The 25,210-nt window shown below is 37.7% G+C and overlaps 1 protein-coding gene across 2 annotated transcripts; it reads left to right on the top strand.

Moving 5' to 3' along the window:
* The first annotated feature begins 4,896 nt into the window (after nt 1-4,896).
* Nucleotides 4,897-24,783, top strand: LOC107766585 (protein S-acyltransferase 10). 2 transcript variants are annotated; one of them, XM_016585389.2, is made up of 11 exons: nt 4,897-5,204; nt 5,340-5,454; nt 7,531-7,605; nt 7,719-7,790; nt 7,934-8,071; nt 9,208-9,241; nt 10,168-10,277; nt 21,396-21,482; nt 22,929-23,012; nt 23,940-24,005; nt 24,235-24,783. In XM_016585389.2, the coding sequence occupies exons 1-11, from the start codon at nt 5,129-5,131 to the stop codon at nt 24,410-24,412; spliced, it is 1,035 nt and encodes a 344-aa protein (XP_016440875.1). In that variant the 5' UTR covers nt 4,897-5,128; the 3' UTR covers nt 24,413-24,783. The 2 variants fall into 2 exon arrangements, with proteins under 2 accessions (XP_016440875.1, XP_016440876.1); XM_016585390.2 differs by lacking the exon at nt 21,396-21,482.
* The last annotated feature ends 427 nt before the right edge of the window (nt 24,784-25,210 follow it).

Raw genomic sequence — 25,210 nt, 5'->3', positions numbered from 1 at the left:
CCAATGCTCTACCGGGCCTGGGTACCGCATTCTCAAACTGGACTTCAATCAAGGGTCGATTTAGATTGAATCTTTGACCCCTATCATCTTCGACGGTCTCCTCAGCAGCTCTATGGGTTGCCTCAGCTGCTATCCTTGCAGCTTCTTCTCTATGCTGTGCTGACTCTCTTGCAGCTAAATCTACCTCGTCGTCACCGTTATTAGCCATGTGTTCTTGGGTTGAAGGTTGCCCCAAGAACTTTTCGGTGAACTCTTTCTCTTTCCTCAGTTGTTGCAGGTATTTTTCCAACTCCGGTTTGTAGGGTATTACTTCTTTTGAAGAAGATCGAGTCATCCACCACGAACTTAACATGTTGCCTACACTCGGAAATGAAACCCGTGAAGAACAAAATAAAAATATATTCCTGAATTAGCACCAAAAACTATTTTAAATACTATTGATTGCCAATTCCAGGCAACGATGCCAAAATTTGACGAGCGCAAAACACAACACGAAATTGATGCTCGCTAATCAAAGATAGTATAGTAAAATATCGTCTTCACGGGAATTGGATTTAAACAATATTCGAGTAATTTCTGGTTTAATTGCTATTCAGGAGGATCAACACTTGAGTTAAATGATTATGAACTACGTTTAACTACTAAAATAAAGCAATTGATAATTGACAGCAAGGAATTAGAGATTCGCACAGTTGGTTTCTTATCAATGTGAGGAATAAGGGGCTGACATGACAGGTGCCAGATAGTTATTTGGGATCTAACTCTAGTTTAATTCACGCTAATGTTCTAATGATTCTCACGAATTCACTCAATGATTACTTCAATCATGTAGTCAAGATTCCTCTCTCGATTAAATCTTAACTCTATGAGGTGAAATAATATAAGCACTGTGAAAGTATGCAAGCATTCGTTAATGGATTATTCTTTAGGAAAACGTCTTTCGAATATTCTCGTAACTTGATTTAATCGACAATTCAACAAGCTCTTTCGATTACTTAAGAGAATCAATGAGTTAAATCAAACAAAATAATGCAAAGATAATCACCAAACTATTCCTCTTTCGATTAAATAAGCTGGTGAATAAAATTGCAACAATTCAAAATTCCATAAGCGAATTCAAGCAGGAACTAGAGCCCGTTTGACTTAGCTGATTTAAGTAGCTGATAAGCATTAGGTGCTGAAAAGCACTTTTAGGTGCTGAAAAACACTTTTAAGTGCTGAAGCTGATTTAAAAAATAAGCAGTTACGTGTTTGGATAAAAGTGCTGAAATTAATAATAAGCAGCTGAAGAATTGGGTATACGAAGAGTTTTGTTTAAAAAGAATTATTTTAGGGATAGAATAGTAAATATTTTGGTCAAACCTAAAGTGCTTATAAGCTGAAATTTAATAAGTTGGGGAAGACCAACTTATGACTTTTGGCTTATTTTTGGCTAATAAGCACTTTTAATTTTACAAACACGTAGATAAGCCAGTTTGACCAGCTTATAAGCTTCGCCAAACACCCTCCTAAAGTTAAAATCCACAAATACTTATCAAAACACCATATCCATTAAACCCTAAGTAAAACTACTCCCTAATCATGGAGGAAGTCATCACAATTATAATTAAAGAGTAAGAAAGCATCAATCTAATGTTACATCCAAACTCTCGTATTGAATTAATGAAAAGATGATAAAATCTCGTGTCTTGTAGCCTCAAATGCTCTCCTAAAGCTTCCAAGATCAAAAGTCACTTAAAAAACGTCGTTTTGGCGTATTTATACTATGTAGGAGTTGTCCCAGGCGAAACTACCTTTTCCAAGCCGAAACAGGAAAATACTCTGAGAAAATCACACCTAGGCGTGCCACAATACACTAGAATTCAAGCTCAAATACAAGTAAAATACAATAATTAGAGTGCAAACTAAGACTAAAATACGTGATTCTAGCCTACCATCAATAATGAATCGCTATCTCAGGACCAACCTCGTGGTCGCGAAGAACAAATGATCACTGCCTTCAAAATACACTACACGAACACAAAGCCACAGCTGCGAACACGATGGTTACCAGACCTAACTCTTCGCGATCGCATGCACAATAACGCGATCGCGTAGACTTGAAGCCCGACGCTCCAGCTGACCACTCCTCTACACGAACACGTGAACCATCTCGCTTGCGATGACTTGAAACCTCAAAGCTTCGCGAATGCGTGCCCAATATCACAAATGCGAAGAATGAATTACCACTTGCCAGCAACAACTCTTCGTGATTACGTCCCTTTTTTCGCGATCACGAAAGTGGAAACCAGATACAGAAAATCTGTAGTCCAACAAACTCCAAAATGAAGCCCAACTTGATCCAGATCACATCCGAGTCCTCCGGGATCCCATCCAAACATACCAACAGGTCTTAAAACACGATACAAACTTAATCGAAGCCTCAAATCACATCAAACAACATCGAAATCACGAATCGCACCCCAATTCAAGCTTAATGAACTAATGAATTTTCAACTTCTAAAACTAATGCCGAATCATACCAAACCGATTTCTATTGATCTCAAATTTTTCACATAAGTGATAAATGACACAACGGACTTGCTCCAACTCTCGAAATCAAAATTCGAACCAGATAATAATAAAGTCATCTCTTAGTCAAATCTCTCAACATTCCAAACTTTCAACTTTCTAACTTTTGCTAATTCAAGCCAAAATAACCTAAGAACTTCCAAATCAATATCCGGACATATGCCTATGTCCAAAATTATTATATGAAGCTATCAGAACCATCAAAACTCCATTTCGGAGTCGTCTACACAAAAGTTAAATTCCGATCAACTCTTTTAACTTAAGCCTTTAACCTTGGGACTAAGTATCCCAATTCACTCCGAAACCTCCCTGGAACCAATCCAACTACCTCGGCAAGTCACATAACCATAATTAAGCATAAAAGAAGTGATAAATGGGGGGACGACACTACAATACACAAAAGACCAGCCAAGTCGTTAAAAAAATATCATTATTGTAATACACAGGGCTTAGACACAAAGTTCATATGCGAAGCGATAAACCTTTCAACTGACCCAATACTAGGTTTTCCCCTGACAACATACAAGATTATAATCATCCTTTATTTCTCAGTCCCATTTTCAATCTTAGTTTGTTGCAATTCCACTATTTTCTCACCATTTTGTATCTTGAGAGCAATGAAGGTTAAATTCATCCCTCTTGCAGCAAATTTGTTACCCGCAATTAAGTCTGCTCAGGTCTTTTTCCCTTTATCCATTCCCTGTTTCTCTTGAGCTTCATTTTTCACTTTCTCCCTAGCATCCTGGTTGAGTGTAGTCCCATTTTTCCCTGTCTGTTAATCATCTTACCTGCAATATTTTGTTTATACGAGGCTTCAATTACTCTCTTCCGTTCCGATTGAGCTACTGTGTATTGCTAGAGTTGGCCTTCATTGATTGCATGTTTAATTCTCGATTAACCTTGTCACTCTCCATTGATTCCGAGCATGTGATGACAGTAGGGCTCACTTTCCTGATCGAACCACCCATTGATTTTGGCATAGTTACGCTGGCGTCATTGGTTAGGATTCCTAGCGGAGATTTGCCAGATCTAGTTAGCTTCCTTTCAGTTGCAATAAAATCCGCAAGCTGCACCTTCACACCTTTCCTTGCCAGCCTTCCCCTCCCCATTACCGGCGGGGCACACGTTAGCGGACATATCGTACGCTTATTAATCTATACATTTAGTTCGCAACAAAAAAATCTTGTTTTTTTGAAATATTACATTACTTTTAATGTGATGTACAACTATATAATATGTTCATATATTATTGAATATTTCTTGATAGACTATGTTTTCGGCAAATATTTTCATCTAAATACTATTTTAGTTGATCAAAGCTCAGTGTGTCGATATTAAAATCCACTTGATATGCAATTTTTCCTTTTCTTTTTCCTTTTTCGGAATTTTGACATTTATCTTATTATAAAAATATACATTTCAATTATTATTACTCCAACTTTACCTGTTACGTTTTATAAACAGTCTAAAAGTCTCAATTTATTACTCTAAACTTTACCTATCAAGTTCCTTAATGTTGGAAAAAAGTTCTGGAGTTTTCGGTCAATAGACCTATAAATATCTCTTTGAGTTCCTTTTTCTTTCATTAATTTTTTCTTCACATTTCTTCGTATCGTTGCCCAATCATTGTTCAGTGACAGTGATCACTTAAAATATTTTAAGCGATTCTTTTTTTCTTTTTAATCTCAGGCCGATTTGCTTAGGAAAAGATTCGAGGCTAATAACCATGTGGTTTTCCTCATCACCATGTTAGTTGTATTTTACACATTTATATGGTAAAAAAAGCCATTTTCTTTGTAAAAACAAATGTTTTAAGCTAAATATAGAATTTAATATCTATACATCTATTTTACTTACCAGCGATAAAAAAGCTATATGTATTATTTGTTTTCCCTTTCCCCCAGTAAATCTACTGAGTATTAAAAGCACAAATTTAATAAAGCCAATCAAACATTATATTAAATTATAGGGTGATTTTCGTTCCATACTATCTTTTTTAAAGAATTTATCTTAAAAAAATATTTAATTGTCTTAATTATGAGAGTATTTATTTAAATTATTATTTATAACTTTAAAATTTAAGTATCTCACTTAATTTAATGTCTTACTTAATTAACTTTACACTAATTTAAACAGTAAGGGTAAACTTGAAAAATAATAAATATCTTCTTTTTAATAAGAATTAATTGAAATAAATTCTGTTTGCTAAAACATTAATAATATTTTGGATTAAAGTGAGTATTAAATTTTCCATTATATGTGGCTAATGAGGCAAACCAAATGAGAGTTAGTAGTATTTAATAAGTGAAGGGGTGTTATTCTAATGGATTTAAGCTCCACCCCAGGGCACGTTTTCACATCTGATTGAATGTGAACGAACTCCTTTTATCTCTCTTTTTTTTTTTTTTTTATCTCTTTTGGAAAAAGACAAAGTTATTCAACTCTTCTGCAACCCTCATCAAACAACACTGCAATTTTTTGAAAAAGCGTCAATTTTGATGAATTTGTATTGAAAAATAGACAGATTTTACTGAATGATTATAGAAGAAGAAGAAGAATGGTAGCATTATGTGGCGGCATATTCCGCGACACATGGGATGGTCTCTCCTTCTTCCCCTGCCTCTCCGACCCCGGTCCGTAACCTCTACGATCCTATTTGTATATATTTATGTTTGTATATTGAGTGTACACTGTTTCTACAACAAAGTTAGTTCAATTGATATTTCTCAATTATGTATATATTTTAAATTTTTGTTGATTGAATTTAGCTCGGAGATCGACATTTTGTTTGAAAGTTGCACTGGTGATGCTGCACCTGATCTATGCCGGTGTTCTATTTGAATTTGACAAAGACTTGATTCAGAAAACCAAACAAGATCCCTGGTAACAAATATTCTAACTCAGTATTATTACCTTCATCCCATTATACGTGATGGTGTTTGACTAACCACAGTGTTTAAGAGAGAAAGAATTTTGAAACTTGTGAAAAATAAGCTATGGTTATTTGTGTTGCTATAATTCATCTTATTAAGAATAAAATAGGAAGTGTAAAGCTAAATTATTTCTAAATATAGAAAAGTGTCATTCTTTCTGGGACAAACTAAAAGGAAAGAATGTTATGTAAACTGGGACGGCGGGAGTATTTCTTTCAATCAACATCTAGACGTGTATACCAACCTTCAATACTCAAAAATATCACAGAAACATCACTAGCTTTATGCCTTTATGATACGTGTAGGATTTTCTATATTTTACTTGCTTGTTTTCTGAATAAAGAACATATTACTTGCTTTTATACCTAACCAAACAAAGAAAATGATGATTTGTCATGTAAAGTATGTTCGTCTGTGTCAACGTCACTCGTTGTCACTTTTATTCTTTGGGTAAAACAGAGAACTGATTTTGAAGTTGAGGATACTATGTGAAGGAATAAAATGACATGTAATTGGTTGAAAGATGCAATCTTTAAGCAGCAATGTCTTTAAGCTTGACTAGGAAATTGCTTACTATAGCTTTGTTTTCCAGTACTTGCAAATTCTAGCTAATAGTAAGTGATTTAGTTTCAGAGTAGCTAAAGACCATATTGATCAGCAAACGGGAGCTTCGGCATAATTGAAATGCCAAGGAGTTCTGTAATTCAATAAGTACCAATCCTTCGATTTAAACTGCTTTAGTGTTGATTTTGAGAGAACAAAATCATTGGTAGATAAACATGTTAAATAGAGTTGGTTGCTGGAACTTCTCCTTTTCAGGGATTAAAAGTGGGTTCTGATGATATATTAAGGAAAACAGTAAGCCTCCAGGGTTGGTGGCGGATGAGTGCAATGAAAGAGAAGGAAACAGGACGTTTTAATCTTAAAGGTAGTCCATGCTCTTTGAAATTTAGGTTTAAATTTTCAGGTGAGCAACAATTAGGTTGTGAGTGGTTAATACGAGCTTGGAGAAGTTATAAGGACTTAAAATGCCCCATCTCATATTGGACACTATAGGATGTTTGGTTAATCAGACTTTTGAGTCAGCTACTTTTTTTAAATTTAGGATTAAACTTTCAGGTGAACTGCATACATGTTACTAGCTAGGGCTAGGTTTTTATGGTTGATACTGACTACAAAAACTGTAAGAGCCCTTAACCTCTCTATGAAGTTGTTGAAGAGAGTAGTAAAAGGTGCCAGTTCCACTAGATAGATGGCAACTACCTACTATTAGACGAAGATACGAAAAATGTAATTTCTTTGTTAGTTGATCTCTGGAAGTATGATGAAAGGATTGAATAGGCTGCTTCCTTTCATTACAAATTGAAAGATTGATTCAATCAGTCTTTATTGTAGGAAGAGGTAAGGTCCATGTCCCCCTCTTCTATCTGTACATTTTTGCTTATGAATAGACATGGTAGGGGTCTTGCCTAACCCCCCACACCTAAGGCAACATGTCTGAAGGTGGTGGCTTTAAACAAAAAAAAAAAAACTGTAAGTGCTGGAGTTGCATATGGTAAAATTGCTTTTCCTTAGAATTTCATTTTATTGATTTGGTAGAAACCAACTAGTTCTGAAGGACACAATTCATTGTTAATGTGTATATAGGAATGAAGGTTCTCTTAGCTAACATCCTGTGTTTCATTAGAAAGTAGAAACTTCTTTCTCTTTCTCTCCTTGTTTTCTTTTTATCTTTTTTGAGAATCTAAAAACTCCATGATGCTGCTCAAATGGATTTTTTTTTTCCCGATTTTGTGGGGTAAAGATCTAGGTTAAATGCCAATGCATAGAAGCATTTAGAACTTTGTAATTATAGGATGTCAAAGAAATCCCAATTGAGTTACCTGCCAATGCAAAAGTTAGATTTCCTTAACTGATCAAAACTTCATGTCTTTGATTATTTTACTGGATGACTTTTCTTAATATTTCACTTTCTCCGAGGCTCTTTTGATGAAATTGCTCATCACCCTCCTTTTTTGCTTCTAAGGTACACGACAGCGTATTTGCTGTTGCTTGCTGCTACACTGGCTCAATACTTCATCACCTCTGGTTCTTCTCCTGGGTAATTGGGCTAATGATTTTATTTTTAAGCTAAGCATGTAATAAGTCTTTACTAGCTTCACCCTACTACTTTACTGAAAGGCCTGTAAAAAGTTAATTTTCATGAATATGTAGCTATGTTCTTGATGCAATGAGGGCTTCCAATGAGACAGATGCATCACATAATAGGACATCAATAACCTCAAAGTAAGATATTTTTCCTCTCTGGTTTGTTACATGCAAAATAAATAACTGGAATATAAGGATTTTCTCTGTAAATAAGGTGGAAAATAGGTTTATCTAATTTCTGTTGTTTTCTGCCTTTTGTGATGTTATATGAACAAGCAAAGCCAGCCTGCTTCAAGCAAAAATGGCAGTGTGGTTATTACGATCGACAGAAACCAGTTAGAAAAGAATCTTCTTGGGAGTGGTACAACATCTTGGGCAAAGCTAGTGATGGATATGTATCCTCCAGGAACATCTGTTAGGTAGGGCTGACTTGAATATCAGCATGTTTATGCTTTTCTTGTTATATGTAAAGCAGCTTGAGTGCTTTGTAAATTGTAACTAATATACAGCATCTATTAACTCTATTTGCTTAATCAAGTTCAGTTTTGCATTTAGATTCTGCTTATTTCAATTTTGTATGAACCATGGATTTCAAAGTTTGCTGTGAGACTGAAATGTGCTTGACGAATTATATTTCATGGTGCTAGTTGGACTAGGAGGATTCTGGCTTCTTAAGTTAAAAAGCTTATAGTGGTGAAGTAGTATTTATCCCACACTATCCATTTTGAACAATGTGATTAGCTGTGGCCTGTGGATGAACATATTAGCACTTTCAGATATAAATGTTATAGCAAGGTACTCCATTTGGAAACTGCATAGTCCCATGAAGAAGCAAAACTGCTGTATAGCTTACAAGTGAAGCCCTTATGTGAAGCAGGAGAAGCCTAATCTTGCATTTCTTAACAAATCAAGACATGGTAAAGGAATATTCACACGACCAACTCATGAGGAGACTTGTTGTTACTCGGTTGTTTAAAGGCACACCTGATGGAATGTAGTATAGCTGCTTGCATTTGATGGATGGCGATTTCCCTCTCAAGATTCCACACACTGCACGATTTTGACAAGTTATTAGATGAGTTTGATCAGGAAGCTGATGTAACCCCCCTAATATGTCATTGAATTTGATTATGTGCGCAATTTGTGTGATTAACCCGTTCTTTCTTGTTCATCGCTTTTAGTTTTAGAAGCAGTTATAGATGGATTATACAATACTGAATGCTTAACTATTTTAAAGGGTGATATAATTGCACCAACAAACCGGGGAAATGTTGTCATAAGCTCTGCCACTGTAAATTCTTCTTGTCTCTCTTTGATGATGAAGCTTGTATTATCTTTGAGGTTGATGACAGTTTACATTAATAACGATTTTCCCAGTTGGTGGACATATATTTTACCATATGAATTCAATCTACCAAAATTATTTCCTTTCTATGTTCTTTCATTTCCACCTATTTTAGATAGAAATCTTACTGTGCGGTTGTGCAGTCAGATTGCATGATTTTCTTAGTATTATCATCAGGTTTTGCTAACTGATTCTCGTTCTCTTTTCCAGAAGTGTGACGTGCACCTACTGTAATATTATGCAGGTAGAAACTCCTATCTCTGTCTTCCATTTGTATGCAAAGCAAATATTAACCTCAATACCTGCGGATGATTCTTAACGACTTGAAGTATCTTTGGATTAGCCAAATTAGTGACATGATATGCGAGCTATATGATATGAATCTCTGTGCTATATTTTGGTAGGAAATTAGCTGAATTTTGACCTTAAATACAATTCTTATATTTTCTCTCGTGAATATTACTTATTTCTAAGATATTCCATCCATACAATGGTATACTTTGTTCGAGACTTATCCTACTGTATATACATCCTGAACAAATGTGCACCTAGTTGTGTTAGATAAATGGAACACTGATATTTGATAGTCCGTCTTGTTTGAATTGGTGAAGTCGAACTTTGTCCTATCTTTTGTGCATATGTTTGTGAAAGAAGCTTGGGTAGTTCTCCTTACTGGGGCACCATGCCTTTACCCTTTTTCTCTTCTTCCTTTGCAATTGCTATGCCAGAGCATGGTATGTTAACATGTATTTCAGTATTTTGTCTTATTGATGCATTTTGGATTGGACTGTGTCTTGGAGATTTTGTGATCTTGTGTCTGATGTTATTTTGAAACTTCAAACTGCTTCCATTTCTTTCAATTTAAGTAAACTTTACGTGGTAAAGATTAGCTATACATTTTAAATCTAATAACCCTGCCAATTTACACGTCGGGGTCCTTGTATTTGCACATACTCTTGCCTCAAATGGATGATATCTTTTGACAAGCACAAAAACTTAGACATTGTGAAAGATCAAAGAGGTCAAGTTAATAGGTGAAGATTTAAAGAAATGGGTTAATAATGAGACTATTTTTGATTTGTTAAGTACTTATAATTTGTCCTTTTATGTTTGTTACAGTTGTGCTAACAATTCCTAAGATTTATGATCTTTATTCTGCTTGATTTCCAGCCTCCACGAGCTAAACATTGTCATGATTGTGACAAATGCGTTCTCCAGTTTGATCATCACTGCGTTTGGCTTGGCACATGCGTAGGACAGGGAAACCATTGCCGGTTTTGGTGAGCAAGCATTACTCAATTTGATACACTCATGATATTTGTTTCTTGCTTGCTGTTCAAGAAAAAGCATTCTTCCAATTCAGTTGAAATCATTAAGTGCACCGGCCAAACACACCCCGCCCCCTCCAAAAAAAAAAAGAAAATAAGAAGAACCTCAGTTGAAATTGGTGATCCATTTTGTTGATTTTATATGTTATGTTGGAGCAAGATGGAAATTTGATGTTGCTACGACACAATGGTCATTTAGGTTTTAGAAAACTATATGATATAACATACTCCCTCCGGTCCACAATAAGTGGCCAATTTGCTTTTTTATTTTGGTAAAAAATAAGTGTCCATTTATATAATCAAGAAAAAATTCAATTTATTTTTACAAAATTACCCTTATGTACATATCCCTAAAAAGTTTTCTTATTCCTCACATTAAATGTTTAATTAAGGGTAGTTTAGTCATACTAGGTGTTAGAATAGTTATGTAAATAGTAGTAAATAACCCTAATCCCATATGTATTAGGAGTAAGACATGTTATGTATATATATAGGGCTCATTGTATCATGTTTAACATATGAGAATAATATCAATAATATTTTCTCCCGTGCTTTCTCACATGGCATCAGAGCAATTGTGAGAGATTTATCGCTGTGCATAAATTCCAGCGATTCCAGGAAGAGAAATCAGTCACCGGAAGCCTTTTTCCGGCGACTTTTTCAAGGCTGTTGTGTCTGCGTTGTCTCTGTCAGTGGTGTACAAAATCCAACACTACCACAAGAGTCACCACTGTCCGGCGACCAAACCCCAGAAAAATCTCCGGCAACAGCCTCCCCACGCGCCCCCACGCGCCACCAGAAGCTCAAGCGCCGGCGCGTGCAGCATCCTCCGGCCAGTTTTTGAAAAAATTTCTTCAGAAGAGTTGGGTCATGTACCAATTCCGACCCCACCCATACTGTTTCCGTTTGATTCTGACCACTTTGAGTTTTTCCGGCGACTACACTGATTTTTTCCGGCAGCTACAATAATTTTCTAGCAAAAACAATGTCTCCTTTATCTGTTTCAGCGAGTTTTCAATTGATTCTTTCTGTTATTTGGTGATAATTTTATAGACCTCACTTCAATCCAACGATGTCTTTGGGAGTCGATGCTTTCGGGTCTAAAAACCCGGGTTCTGGCAGTTCCAGTGTTATGATTACCTCAGAACCTTTAATGGGAAGTTCAAACTACTTAGCTTGGGCTTCGTCTGTCGAGTTGTGGTGTAAAGGTCAAGGAGTTATCATTTAACAAAAAAGGCTAGCGAAGGTGATGAAAAGGCCAAAACACTTCGGGAGAAGGTCGATGCTCGGTTATGTAGTATCTTGTGGCGATCTATTGATTCCAAGTTGATGCCCTTGTTCCGTCCATTCCAGACATGTTAATTAGTTTGGGAAAAGGCTCGTAATTTATACACTAATGACATAACTCGTTTCTATGATGTAATATCGCGGATGACAAGCTTGAAGAAACAAGAATTGGATATGTCTACTTACTTCGGACAAGTACAGGCAGTCATGGAAGAATTTGAGACGTTGATGCTAGTTTCTGCTAGTATTGAAAAGCAACAAGAGCAACGATAGAAGATGTTTCTAGTTCTTACACTCGCTGGACTCCCTGTTGACCTTGATTCAGTACGTGACCAGATTTTGGCTAGTCCGACTGTCCCTACAGTTGATGAATTATTCTTTCGATTACTTCGCCTTGCTGCAGCACCAAGTCACCCAGTGAGCTCATCATAGACGCTTGACTCATCTGTTCTCGCATCCCAGTCAGTGGACAATCGGGCATCTCAAACTATAGAGAATAGACGAGGAGGAGGTCGTTTTGGAAGATCTAGACCCAAGTGCTCTTATTGTCATAAACTTGGACACACTCGTGACGTGTGTTATTCTTTACATGGTCGTCCACCCAAAAATGCTTATGTTGCTCAGACCGAGACTATAGGTAACCAGGGATTTTCTTTATCTGAAGGGGAGTATGAGTTACTTCAGTATCGAGCAAGTAAGCAGACATCTCCACAAGTAGCCTCTGTTGCTTAGACTGATACTTCTGTTGCTGGTACTTCTTTTGCTTGTGTTTCCCAGTCTAGTACTCTTGGACAATGGGTTGTGGACTCAGCCGCTTCTGATCATATCTCTGGTAATAAATCACTTTTGTCAAATATTGCGTATTCACAGTCTCTTTCCACTGTTACTTTAGCCAATGGGTCTCAAACTAAAGCAAAAGGAGTTGGACAAGCGAATCCCCTACCCTCTGTCACTCTAGATTCCGTTCTTTATGTCCCTGGCTGTCCTTTTAATCTTGCATCTATTAGTCGTTTGACTCGTGCCCTCCATTGTGGTATATATTTTATTGATGATTCTTTTATTATGCAGGACAGTAGTACGGGATAGACGATTGGAATAGGACTTGAATCAGAAGGCCTTTATTACCTTAACTCACTCAATTCCTCCAAGGCATGTCTAGTTACATATCCTCCGGACCTAATTCACAGATGTTTAGGACATCCAAGCTTATCCAAGCTTCAGAATATGATGCCTAGTTTGTCTAGTTTATCTACATTAGAGTGTGAGTTATGTCAGCCCGGAAAACATACCCGAGCCTCCTTTCCTCGTAGTATTGAGAGTCATGCAGAGTCTGTTTTTTCTTTAGTTCATTCTGATATATGGGGTCCTAGTAGAGTTAGTTCAACCTTGGGATTTCGTTATTTTGTTAGTTTCATTGATGATCATTCAAGATGTACTTGGATTTTCTTAATGAAAGATCGTTCTGAGTTGTTTTATATATTCCAGAATTTTTGGGCTGAAATTAAAAATCAATTTGGTATTTCTATTCGCTCTTTTCGCAGTGATAATGCCTTAGAATATTTATCCTCTCAATTTCAGCAGTTTATGACTTCTTAAGGAATTATTCATCAGACCTCTTGTCCTTATACCCCTCAGCAAAATGGAGTTGCAGAGAGAAAGAATATGCACATCATTGAGACTGCTCGCACAGTTCTCATTGAATCTCATGTTCCGTTGCTTTTTCGGGGCGATGCAGTTCTCACAGCTTGTTATTTGGTTAATCGGATGCCTTCATCTCCCATCTAAACTCAGATTTCATATGCAGTATTGTTTCCCCAATCACCCTTATACTCTGTTCCCCCTCGTATTTTTGGGAGCACTTGTTTCGTTCATAACTTAGCCCCTGGGATAGATAAGTTAGCTCCTCGTGCTCTCAAGTGTGTCTTCCTTGGTTATTCTTGTGTTTAGAAGGGAATCGTTGTTACTCACCTGATTTTCGTAGGTACTTTATGTCATCTGACGTCATATTTTTTGAGTCTAAACCTTTCTTTACCTCTTCTGACCATTCTGACCAGCTTGATATATCTGAGGTCTTACCTATACCGACCTTTAAGGAGTTTACTATAGCTCCTCCTTCACCTTTCGCCACAGAAGTCTTACCCATTCCAACCGTTGGGAAGTCTAGTGTGGCTCCTCCTAGACTCCCCGCCACAGGAACACCACTCTTGGCATATCATCGGCGTCCGCACCCAGCATCAGACCCAGCTGATTCACGTCCTGCACCTGACCCTGCTCCTACTGCGGACTTGTCTCTTCCTAGTACACCGATTGCACTTCGGAAAGGTATACGGACCACCCTTAATCCTAATCCCCATTATGTTGGTTTAAGTTATCATCGTTTGTCATCACCCTATTATGCGTTTATATCTTCTTTGTCCTCTGTTTCCATCCCTAAATCTACAGGTGAAGCATTGTCTCATCCAGGATGGCGACAAGCTATGACTGACGAGATGTCGTCTTTACATACGAGTGGTACTTGGGATCTCGTTCCTCTTCCTTCAAGTAAATCTACTGTTGGTTGTTGCTAGGTATATGCAGTCAAGGTTGGTCCGGATGGCAAGATTGATCGCCTTAAGGTCCGTCTTGTTGCCAAGGGATATACTCATATATTTGGGCTCGATTACAGTGATACCTTCTCTCCCGCGACTAAGGTAGCATCAGTCCGCCTTTTTCTATCAATGGCTGCTGTTCGCCATTGGCCTCTCCATTAGCTGGACATTAAGAATGCCTTTTTACACGGTGACCTTGAGGCTGAAGTTTATATGGAGCAACCACCTGGGTTTGTTGCTCATGGGGAGTCTCATGGCCTTGTATGTTGCTTGCGCCGGTCACTTTATGGTCTAAAGCAGTCTCCTCGAGCCTGGTTTGGTAAGTTCAGCACAGTTATCTAGGAGTTTGGCATGACTCGGAGTGAAGCTGATCACTCTGTGTTTTATCGGCACTCTGCTTCGAGTCTTTGTATTTATTTGGTGGTCTATGTTGATGATATTGTTATTACCGGCAATGATCAGGATGATATTACTAAATTGAAGCAACGTCTCTCTCAACACTTTCAGACTAAGGAACTGGGCAAACTAAAATATTTTCTGAGTATCGAGGTCGCTCAGTCTAGCTCAGGTATTGTGATCTCACAACGGAAGTATGCCTTAGATATTCTTGAGGACACAGGAATGACAGGTTGTAGACCTGTTGACACTCCGATGGATCCGAATTCTAAACTTCTGCCAGGACAAGGGGAGCCTCTTAGCGATCCTACAAGATATAGGTGGTTGGTTGGTAAATTGAATTACTTTACAGTGACAAGACCTGCCATTTCCTTTCCTGTGAGTGCTGTGAGTCAGTTTATGGATTCTTCGTGTGATAGTCATTGGGATGCAGTTGTTCGCATTCTTCGGTATATAAAATCAGCTCCAGGCAAAGGTTTATTGTTTGAGGATCGAGGCCATGAACAGATCGTTGGATACTCATATGCTGATTGGGCAGGATCGCCTTCTGATAGACGTTCTACGTCTGGATATTGTGTTTTAGTAGGAGGAAATTTGGTGTCTTGGAAGAGCAAGAAACAAAATGTGGTTGCTCGGTCTAGTGCCGAAGCAGAATATCGAGCAATGGCTATGGCGACATGTGAGCTAATTTGGATCAAACAGTTGCTTAAGGAGTTGAAATTTGGTAGTCAGATGAGACTTGTGTGTGATAATCAAGCTGCTCTTCATATTGCGTCAAATCCAGTGTTCCATGAGAGAACTAAACGCATTGAGATTGACTGTCACTTTGTCAGAGAAAAGATACTCTCGGGAGATATTGCTACAAAGTTTGTGAAGTCAAATGATCAGCTTGCAGATATTTTCACCAAGTCCCTCACTGGTCCTCGTATTAACTACATATGTAACAAGCTCGGTACATATGATTTATATGCACCAGCTTGAGGGGGAGTGTTAGAATAGTTATGTAAATAGTAGTAAATAACCCTAATCCCATATGTATTAGGAGTAGGACATGTTATGTATATATATAGGGCTCATTGTATCATGTTTAACATATGAGAACAATATCAATAATATTTTCTCCCGTGCTTTCTCACACTAGGTATTTTTGTATAGAATTTAGTATTTTCTTAATGGGCGTGCCAAAAGCAAATTGGTCACTTATTGTGGACCGGAGGGAGTAGTACTATAGCAACAACTATGCCTCAATCCTAACCTAGTTGGGGTCCACTATATGAATCATCACTAACCATAGCACTCAATTTAGATCTGTACTAATCCAATATTTAAAATTTTAGGTTCTCTAGCGTTAGAAAGCCTATACAGTTTTACTAACATATATATGCTAGCGTTTGGACATAGATTTGGTTGAAAATTGAAAAAGGAGTTTTTGAAGTTGTGTTGAAAAATAGTTTTTGGAAGTTGAAGTTGTGTTTAGACATGCATTTTATTTGGAAAAAAGGTTGAAGTTTCACTAGTTTTTGGGAACTTAAAAATTATTTTCAAAATTTTTCCAGAATTGGTGCATTTGAAGGTTGATATAAGACATGACTAAACCATCTATAGAGACCACTCATTATCATCTACGTGTGCTGAACCTTCTGCAGAATGTGATCATTTCTAATTATGAGAAAGCATAGGAGAAAATATCATTAATTATCTAAAGTGTTGTACAATGCCCTATTTATATACAGTGATTACATAATAATAGGTATCTACTTCCCGATGTGGGACACTATTCATGACTAACTACTTAACATTCTCCCTCAAGCCGGTGCATATAAATCATATGTACCGAGCTTGTTACGATGTAACTAATACGTGAACCAGTTAGAGACTTAGTGAAAATATCTGCTAGCTGATCATTCGACTTCACAAACATTGTAACAATATCTCCTGTGAGTATCTTTTCTCTAAAAAAGTGACAATCAATCTCAATGTGTTTAGTGCTCTCATGGAACACCGGATTTGACGCAATATAAAGAGCAACTTGATTATCACACACCAGTTCCATCTTGCTGATTTCTCCGAACTTCAACTCTTTGAGCAATTGCTTGACCCAAACTAGCTCACACGTTGTCATAGCCATGGCCTGATATTCGGCTTCGACGCTAGATCGAGCAACTACATTCTATTTCTTGCTCTTCCAAGAGATCAAATTACCTCCTACTAGAACACAATATCCAGATGGAGAACGTCTATCAGAAGGTGATTCTGCCCAATCAGCATCTGTGTACCCAACAATCTGCTCGTGGCCTCGATCCTCGAATAGTAATCCTTTGCTTGGAGCTGACTTTATATACTGAAGAATGCGAACAACTGCATCCCAGTGACTATTACAGGGAGAATCCATAAACTGACTTACAACACTCACCGAAAAAGAAATGTGAGGTCTAATCACTGTGAGGTAATTCAATTTGCCAACCAACCTTCTATACCTCGTAGGATCTCTAAGAGGCTCCCCCTGTCCAGGCAAAAACTTGGCATTCAGATCCATAGGAGTGTCAACAGGTTTGCAGCCCATCATTCCAGTCTCCTCAAGAATGTGTAAGGCATACTTTCGCTGTGAAATAACAATACCTGAGCTAGACTGAGCGACCTCAATATCTAGAAGATAGTTCAATCTGCCCAAATCCTTAGTTTGGAAGTGCTGAAAGAGATGCTACTTCAGATTAGTAATACCATCATGATCATTGCCAGTAATAACAATATCATCAACATAAACTACCAGATAAATACACAGATTAGAAGCAGAATGCCGATAAAACACAGAGTGATTAGCTTCACTACAAGTCATTCCGAACTCCTGAATAGCTGTGCTGAACTTGCCAAACCAAGCTCGAGGGGACTGTTTCAAACCATATAATGACCTACGTAATCGGCATACAAGACCACTAGACTCCCCTGAGCAACAAAACCAGGTGGTTGCTCCATATATACTTCTTCCTCAAGATCACTGTGGAGAAAAACATTCTTAATATCTAACTGATAAAGAGGCCAATGACGTACAACAACTATGGACAAAAAGAGACGAACATATACTACTTGAGCCACGGGAGAGAGAGTGTCACTATAATCAAGCCCAAAAATCTGAGTGTATTTTTTGCAACAAGACGAGCCTTGAGCCAATCAACCTGGCCATCCAGGCCGACTTTGACTGCATAAACCCAACGATAACCAACAATAGACTTTCTTGAATGAAGAGGAACAAGCTTCCAAGTGCCACTCGCATGTAAAGCAGACATCTCGTCAATCATAGGATGGCCGCCATCCTGGATGAGATAGTGCCTCACTTATAGACTTAGGGATAGAAACAGTGGACAAAGATGATAGAAAAGCATAATGAGGTAATGACAGACGATGCTAACTTAAACCGACATAATGAGGATTAGGATTAAGTGTGGATCGTACACCTTTGCGGAGTGTAATTGGTTGACTAAGAGGAAACAAGTCCGCAGTAGGTGCAGAATCTGATGCAGGACGTGAATCACCTGCGCCTGATGTTGGACGTGGACGACGATGATAAGTCAAGAGTGGCGGAGTTGCAAAAGGTTGAACTGGAGCTATAGGTGGTGGAACTAGAGCTATAGGTGGTGGAGCTGCAACTGGAGCTGTAGGTGGTGGAGCTGGATTTGTAGTGGAAGATGAATGGGAGATAGTGACGGAATCTCCAAAAGATGAAACCGATAGCACCTCAGAAATATCTAAGTGATTACCTGGACCTGTGAAGTATGATTGAGTTTCAAAGAAGGTAACATCCGCGGACATAAGGTACCACTGGAGGTTAGGAGAGTAGCATCGATACCCCTTTTGCGGTCTCGAGTAACCCAGAAATACGCACTTAGAGCACGAGGAGCTAACTTATCTTTTCCTGAAGTAAGGTTATGAACAAAACACGTGCTTCCAAAGACACGTGGTGGAAAAGAGAACAAAGGTAAGTGGGGAAACAGAACAGAGAATGGAACTTGATTCTGGATAGCTGAAGATGGTATACGATTAATAAGATACCAAGATGTAAGAACTGTATCCCCCTAAAAACGCAACGGAACATGAGATTGTATGAGTAGGGTTCGAGCAGTTTCAATAAGATGTTTATTCTTTCTTTCAGCTACCCCATTTTGTTGAGATGTATACGGACAAGATGTTTGATGAATAATCCCATGAGAGTTCATAAACTGCTGAAATGGGGAAAACAAATACTCTAGGGCATTATCACTACGAAATATGCGGATAGAAACCCCAAAATTGATTTTGAATTTCATCGTGGAAGGTCTGGAAAATAGAAAATAACTCAGACCGATTTTTCATCAAAAATATCCAAGTGTACCTGGAATAATCATCAATGAAACTGAAAAAGTAGCAGTATCCCAAGGTAGAACTGACCCGACTAGGACCCCAAACATCTGAATGGACTAAAGTAAAAGGTGACTTTGCTCGATTATCAAGACACCGAGGGAAATGGGAGCGGGTATGCTTATCGAGCTGACATGACTCACACTCTAGAGTGGACAAGTGAGATAAACCAGGTACCATTTTCTGAAGTTTTGACAAACTGGGATGTCCCAACCATTTATGTAACTGGTGAATCAGTAACAGGACAAGTTGTTGAAGGAAGACAAGATGTGAGTCCATGTGATTTTGCAAGGATAAGGTAATAAAGTCCATCTGATTCATGCCCAGTACCAATGATCCGCCCCCTACTGCGTTCCTGTATAAAAGTAAGGTCATCAAGAAATAAAACAACATATTTAAGTGATTTGGCTAAGAGACTAGCGGCTATGAGATTAAAAGGACTACTGGGAACATAAAGAACTGAATCTAAAGGTAAGGAAGGAAGTGAGCTTGCTTGACCTATTGCAGTTGCCATGGTTTGAGACCCATCGGCAATTGTGACTGTTGGAAGAGATAGGGAATATGAAATAGTAGTGAAAAAAGATTTGTTACCAGAAATATGATCAGATGCACCCGAATCAATGATCTAAGACTCAGAGGTTGAAGATTGGGAGATACAAGTCACGCTACTATCTGTTTGAACAACGGAAGCTATCCCTGAAGATGTCTGTTTACATGCTTTGTACTGAAGAAACTCAATATAATCTGGTAAAGAAACCATCTGAATTGGATTCAATGCATTAGATCCAAAGGATTTTGAGTCAAAGACTTCTAATAGGAATGACATTATAATGTTCACGCCGGAAAAATCGGAAACCCTTCTGGAAATTACTATTAACGCCAGAAAAATCAGAAAATTCTCTAGAAATCTCTGTTCACACCGGAAAAATATAAAAGTGGTCGGAATTTGGTTTAAATTGGATAGGTAGGCTCGGAATTGCAAGGCGATGACATTGTCCAACAGAAACTTTTTCAAATTCTGGCCGAAACAACCTCACGCGCCGACGGCGGCAGATCTTCGACAGGCGTGTGGGGGCGCGTGAGTGGGCTTTTGGGGAGAATTTTTGTGGGGTTTGGTCACCTCTCTCTTGGGAACCTTGAGGTGGTGTTGGATTTTGCACAACACTGATAATTAGTGACTTTGACGCAAATAGTCACTTAGGTCACCGGAAAATCGCACGGTGACTGAGTTCTTTCTTCCCGGAGTCGCTGGAATTTATGCACAACGATAAATATCTCACGATTGCTCTGATACCATGTGAAAAAACACGGGAGAAAATATTATTAATTATCTAAAGTGTTGTACGACGCCCTATTTATATACCATGATTACATAATAATAGGTATCTACTTCCCGATGTGGGACACTATTCATGACTAACTACTTAACACTAATGCTATCTAATCTTTTTCTGGTTGCATATTCATTTTGACATTGCATTTCCGCGACACTTGTCTTGTTGATATGCTGCACCCTGGAGGCCCAACATTCACTCCCATATAACATTGCTGGTTATACAACCATTATGTAGAACTTATCTTTCACTTTGGGAGGTATCCTCCTATCGCATACCTCTGGTCACACTTCTCCCGTTCAACCATCCTATTTTGCTTCTTCATCATATTTACGCAAGCTTAATCTACTGCAACCCTCCTTCATCACCCAAGCTCGTAACCAGTTATATGAGCAAATTCACAGAGGCGTCTTTTACATAACATAGAGTCAAATTAAAGATTTATGTTTTAAATAAAACCCTTGTTCCTAGAAAATGACACATACATATATATTAGAATCCCTCTCTTTTAGCTTTATCCCTTATCCTGGTTATTTTATCATTCAATGGGAACATAAGGTTATCCTGTGTCCTTTATCATCTAATTGACAATTTAAAAATCTGCTTTTAATATTATATTTTCCTTAAACAAACTTGAATCAGTATGTGACATGCCCATGGCAATTTGGTCAAGTTGGATAGGTCTAAAATTAGACAGGAGTTCGATAAGCTGAAACACAAGAATATGTTGGACATTTCATAGGGTGCAGCAAGACTTGGAGACATATTTGTGTTGGGTTTGTGGCCTTCTTGGAAAATAGGTGCTTTCAAATGTCTATTTCATTGTCATCTAGTCTGCAAAGCAACAGGACTATGGGTCTATAACATGCAAGTACACTTGATTTCTGAGCTTTCAACTGGCTAATACCACTTACCTTGCATGTCAAAACACTTTTTTTTTGCGTACCTCTTAAGTTTTATTCCATTTACACAGGATGCTTTTACTCTATGGGAGTTTCTTGTTTTTATCTTTATCTCTCAAGTTTTAAGTTATTGATCTTTGCTATAGTTATTTACTTTACCAAGTATAACAGGTGGTACATTTGCTCAGAAACAGCCTTGTCCCTTTGGACTGGCACTTTATATATTCAATACTTGAAGTCTCACGTACCTAAGCCATGGTATGTGTCTGTCCAGCAATGCTTTATCTTTTGAGCACTTTTTTTTCAATAACCTCTTGGCTTAAAAAAATGGAGTTTTTGTTCTTGTCCTTCAAATATGTCTTTTTATTTTTTAAAATCAATGATATCTTCCTTTCAGTCAAAAAGAAGATATAAATGGAGTTTTAGGTGGAGCATACAATAGAAGGATAATTTGCATTACTGTCCAACTTAGATTGAACCTTTTTATGGCTTATGCTTCCTAAACTTTTAGTGGAAGCATGTTGGTTTCAGTTCAACTGCACCGATGTGAGCTTTGCATAGTCATATATCATGAATCATATAGACTTTAGCAGACCCAACTAAATTTGGGATTAAGGTATAGCTGATTGATTTTTATATGTTGGCTTCAATTGCTTTAGCGTAAGCAATAAATTGACTAGTGTATTCATTACATGAAAAGTGAATTCTTGCATATCTTGTTACTTTAAAAAGGAAGTTCCAGATTTTGTTGGATGGAACACAGACGAGTGGATTTGAATGTGTCAGTGCATGAAATGTCAGTCCCGCTTTATTGATGTAAGAAGCTTGGAAAAGAGGCCATGCCATTACCCTTTAATCTCTGTTGGCATTGCCTTCACATGTCACATAAGGTTAACTCCTTGACTGAACAATCTGAAAAGAAACCAAAGTAAACTTGAGTATGAATAACCACTGGAGGTATAATATTTTAGTTCTTATAAAATGGCAGTTGAAGAGATTACTAAGCAATGCTGACCTCAATCCCCGATATCTTGCATTTTTATCCAGGTGAAATTTCATTTTCATTGAACTGTGTTGAAGTTTCATTTGAGTGGGAACTAGGAAATTAGACTGACGAGCTGGGAGATAAAATTTGATTTGCATAAGTGCACCACTTTTGTACTCAAGTTGGGAGATCGAAAAAATAATGATAAAATAGCCATGCTGATTGAATCTGCAAGAATTGTTTCTTATTTAGGTTCCTTACGTCATCTAAGATGAGTAGGGAACTACTTTTGTTGTATAAGAGATTAACAGTGGTAACAGTAGGAAAAGAAGGGACTGCATCATGGTCCCCCAGGGCTTAGTTCAAGTGGCAAAGGTTGAGGGACTTGTGATTTAGGTCACGATTGAGCTCTACGCCATGTGAACTAAGCTTGGTATTTAAGTGGAGAAGGGTAGAGGGGCGGGCCCATTATCTCTGAGTTTCTAAGGCTGCGGTTGGTCCTAAGTGGCCCCAGACGGATTTCACGGTCATAAAAAAAATAGAAAAAAGAAGGGACTGCATCTGCATGATGAGGAAAAAACTTAAGCTGACATGATGACTGTTTTTGCTTCTGTTTATAAATCTTATCTGATGCAAACACATAAAAGATGAGGTTTCCCATGACAATCTTGCAATTAAAAAACGTAATGATGTTAAATGTGACAATGGCTTTGTTGCAGGTGGTCATATGCAATTGTGATATTGCTGTTAGCGGCTTTATCTATTTGCCTCTTCTTTCTTCTCCTTCTCCTCCTATTTCATAGGTAAGATTTCTCGTTACTGGTATGTAAACTCTTGTTACTTAGCGGTATTTGGTAGTTCAGATTTTTGTTGGATCTATTAAATTTGTAAGTTCTTTTTTTTTTTTTTTTTGATAAGGTAAAAGTTTTATTAATAAAGTACCAAGAAGGTACTCAAAACTACTACCAAACAAGACAGCCCCTACAAAAGTCTCTAGTTACATATTTGCAAGCGAGTCTAAAAATTCCATATACTGATTAATACTCTCTAGTATACTCCTTTTACACCCAAAAAAAAAAAAAACAGATTTTGCAAACAAAGGTTCCTGATGCTAGAAATGTGGTTCTTTTTATTGTCGAAACAAGCACTATTTCTCTGTCCAAAATAGTTCAGAAGATGCATAAAGGGATGGTTCTCCTGATCTGCTTTTGTATCTTGCCAATCCTCTGCCCGTTCCAATTTTTAAGTTCTTACAAGTCACATGTGATAGTCCCTGAACATGTTGCCTGGCTCTGTTTTCTGTAGGTGATTAGGAATTCATGGATAAGGCATGTAGTATTGTCACAATTCATGTTCGTAAAGAAGTAGAAATGAACTCTATATCACTTCACTTTGATCTTGTGAGATAGGTCACACCACATTGGAACTGAGCTAGGGGGAACTTTGGGCCAATCTGTTACATGCTATCTGTTCTAGTTTGGTTAACGGTAGATTAACTTGCTGGTCCAACATCATGGGAAACATCAGTAGTTCTTCTTTAGTCTTGTCGATTAACTTTTAGCTGATCTTACGCAGAAACATAAATTTCAACCATCGTTGTGAAAAGTGATACGGAGTATCGTATGCTCTTTTCAGTATCGTTAGCTGAACATGTGAAGTTTGCACTCCACGACATTTCTAAAATGCAACTTCAGGAATAATAACTTGACTTTTACATGTTTCTTGGACAGCTATCTTATTTTGACAAATCAGACCACCTATGAGCTCGTCAGACGACGGCGCATCCCCTATTTGAGGTTGGTTATTTCTTCATTTCTTGTATCATGTTATTTTGTTGAGATGTAAGAGGTATGTCTCAGGATTGCTTTGAGCTAGTGCTTTTAATAATATGATGGCATATATTGGCTTAACATGAATTGCAGATGTAGGAATTTTGAGTTATTTAAAAAACCAAATGAAGACGTGCATGGCCTTCAGGATTTTCTTGTATTCAAAGTGCAAATTGACACTTGCAATGATTTGCAGGAACATTCCGGAAAGAGTTTTTCCATTTAGCAAAGGAGCATGCAGAAATTCATACGAGTTCTGCTGTGCTCGGAGCAGCATGTACAGGATGGAACCACTGCCAACAGCACAAGAACTTCAAGAGAAGTCAAGACCCTATACATGCTCGGATATTTTTTCTTGTCGGTGTTGCTGTTGATCACTTCTGCTGCAGCTGTGATTGAAATCAAAATTTTACCTCGGTTGTACTGGTATGGAAGTTTATGCTTTCTAGGAGTCTTTTATCTCTATTAGAAATTCTTATACCGATAGGAAATATAGTGAATTTCTAGTTACTTTTCATTTTTTAATATTTTGTATAATGATGGCGTGAGATGAATTTAAATGGGGAACATGGTCAGTGAGGATTCATATAGTCAGCCCCAACTTGTTTGGTATTGAGTCATAGTTGTTGATTGTACCAGTGTGAAAATTCTTTGTCAACCATATGTTTGTAGTATCAATGTGATGATACGTACATAATTTTACCTTTATCTGTGGAATTCACGATATCTCCTTAGCTTTTCAAAATGATGTGGAATCTAAACTTGACACACGTTTAGGATCGCCTTGTTTCCAATTTAAACATGGATACACTGTGCTTACTGCTAGTCACTGTGCCACAAAGTATTAGGGGGCTGGTCTGGCCGGTGAACCATATACCGCATTATCAGGGTCCACGCCTATCCCCTCAATCAGGAACTAGGAATTGACCCGGTCCGGACTGGTTTCGACTCTCTGCCCCTCTCCCTTGAGAATAAAAGAAAGTAGAACGAATGTCTTTTTTTATATAAAAGTAAGAACGACCCAGAGATATTTTAACATTACATAAATAGTACTTCGTTTGATTATTTGCTTGAAAACTGCTATTCTTGAAAAAAAGGAAATGTTTGTACTTTGTGCATCTTCAAAATTAAAATCCATTTCTTTCGCGATATATACACTATTACGCTAAGTT

This window comes from Nicotiana tabacum, chromosome 3 (assembly GCF_000715075.1).
Source record: "Nicotiana tabacum cultivar K326 chromosome 3, ASM71507v2, whole genome shotgun sequence".
Classification (NCBI taxonomy): domain Eukaryota; kingdom Viridiplantae; phylum Streptophyta; class Magnoliopsida; order Solanales; family Solanaceae; genus Nicotiana; species Nicotiana tabacum.
This window is presented reverse-complemented; position numbering and strand designations above follow the sequence as displayed.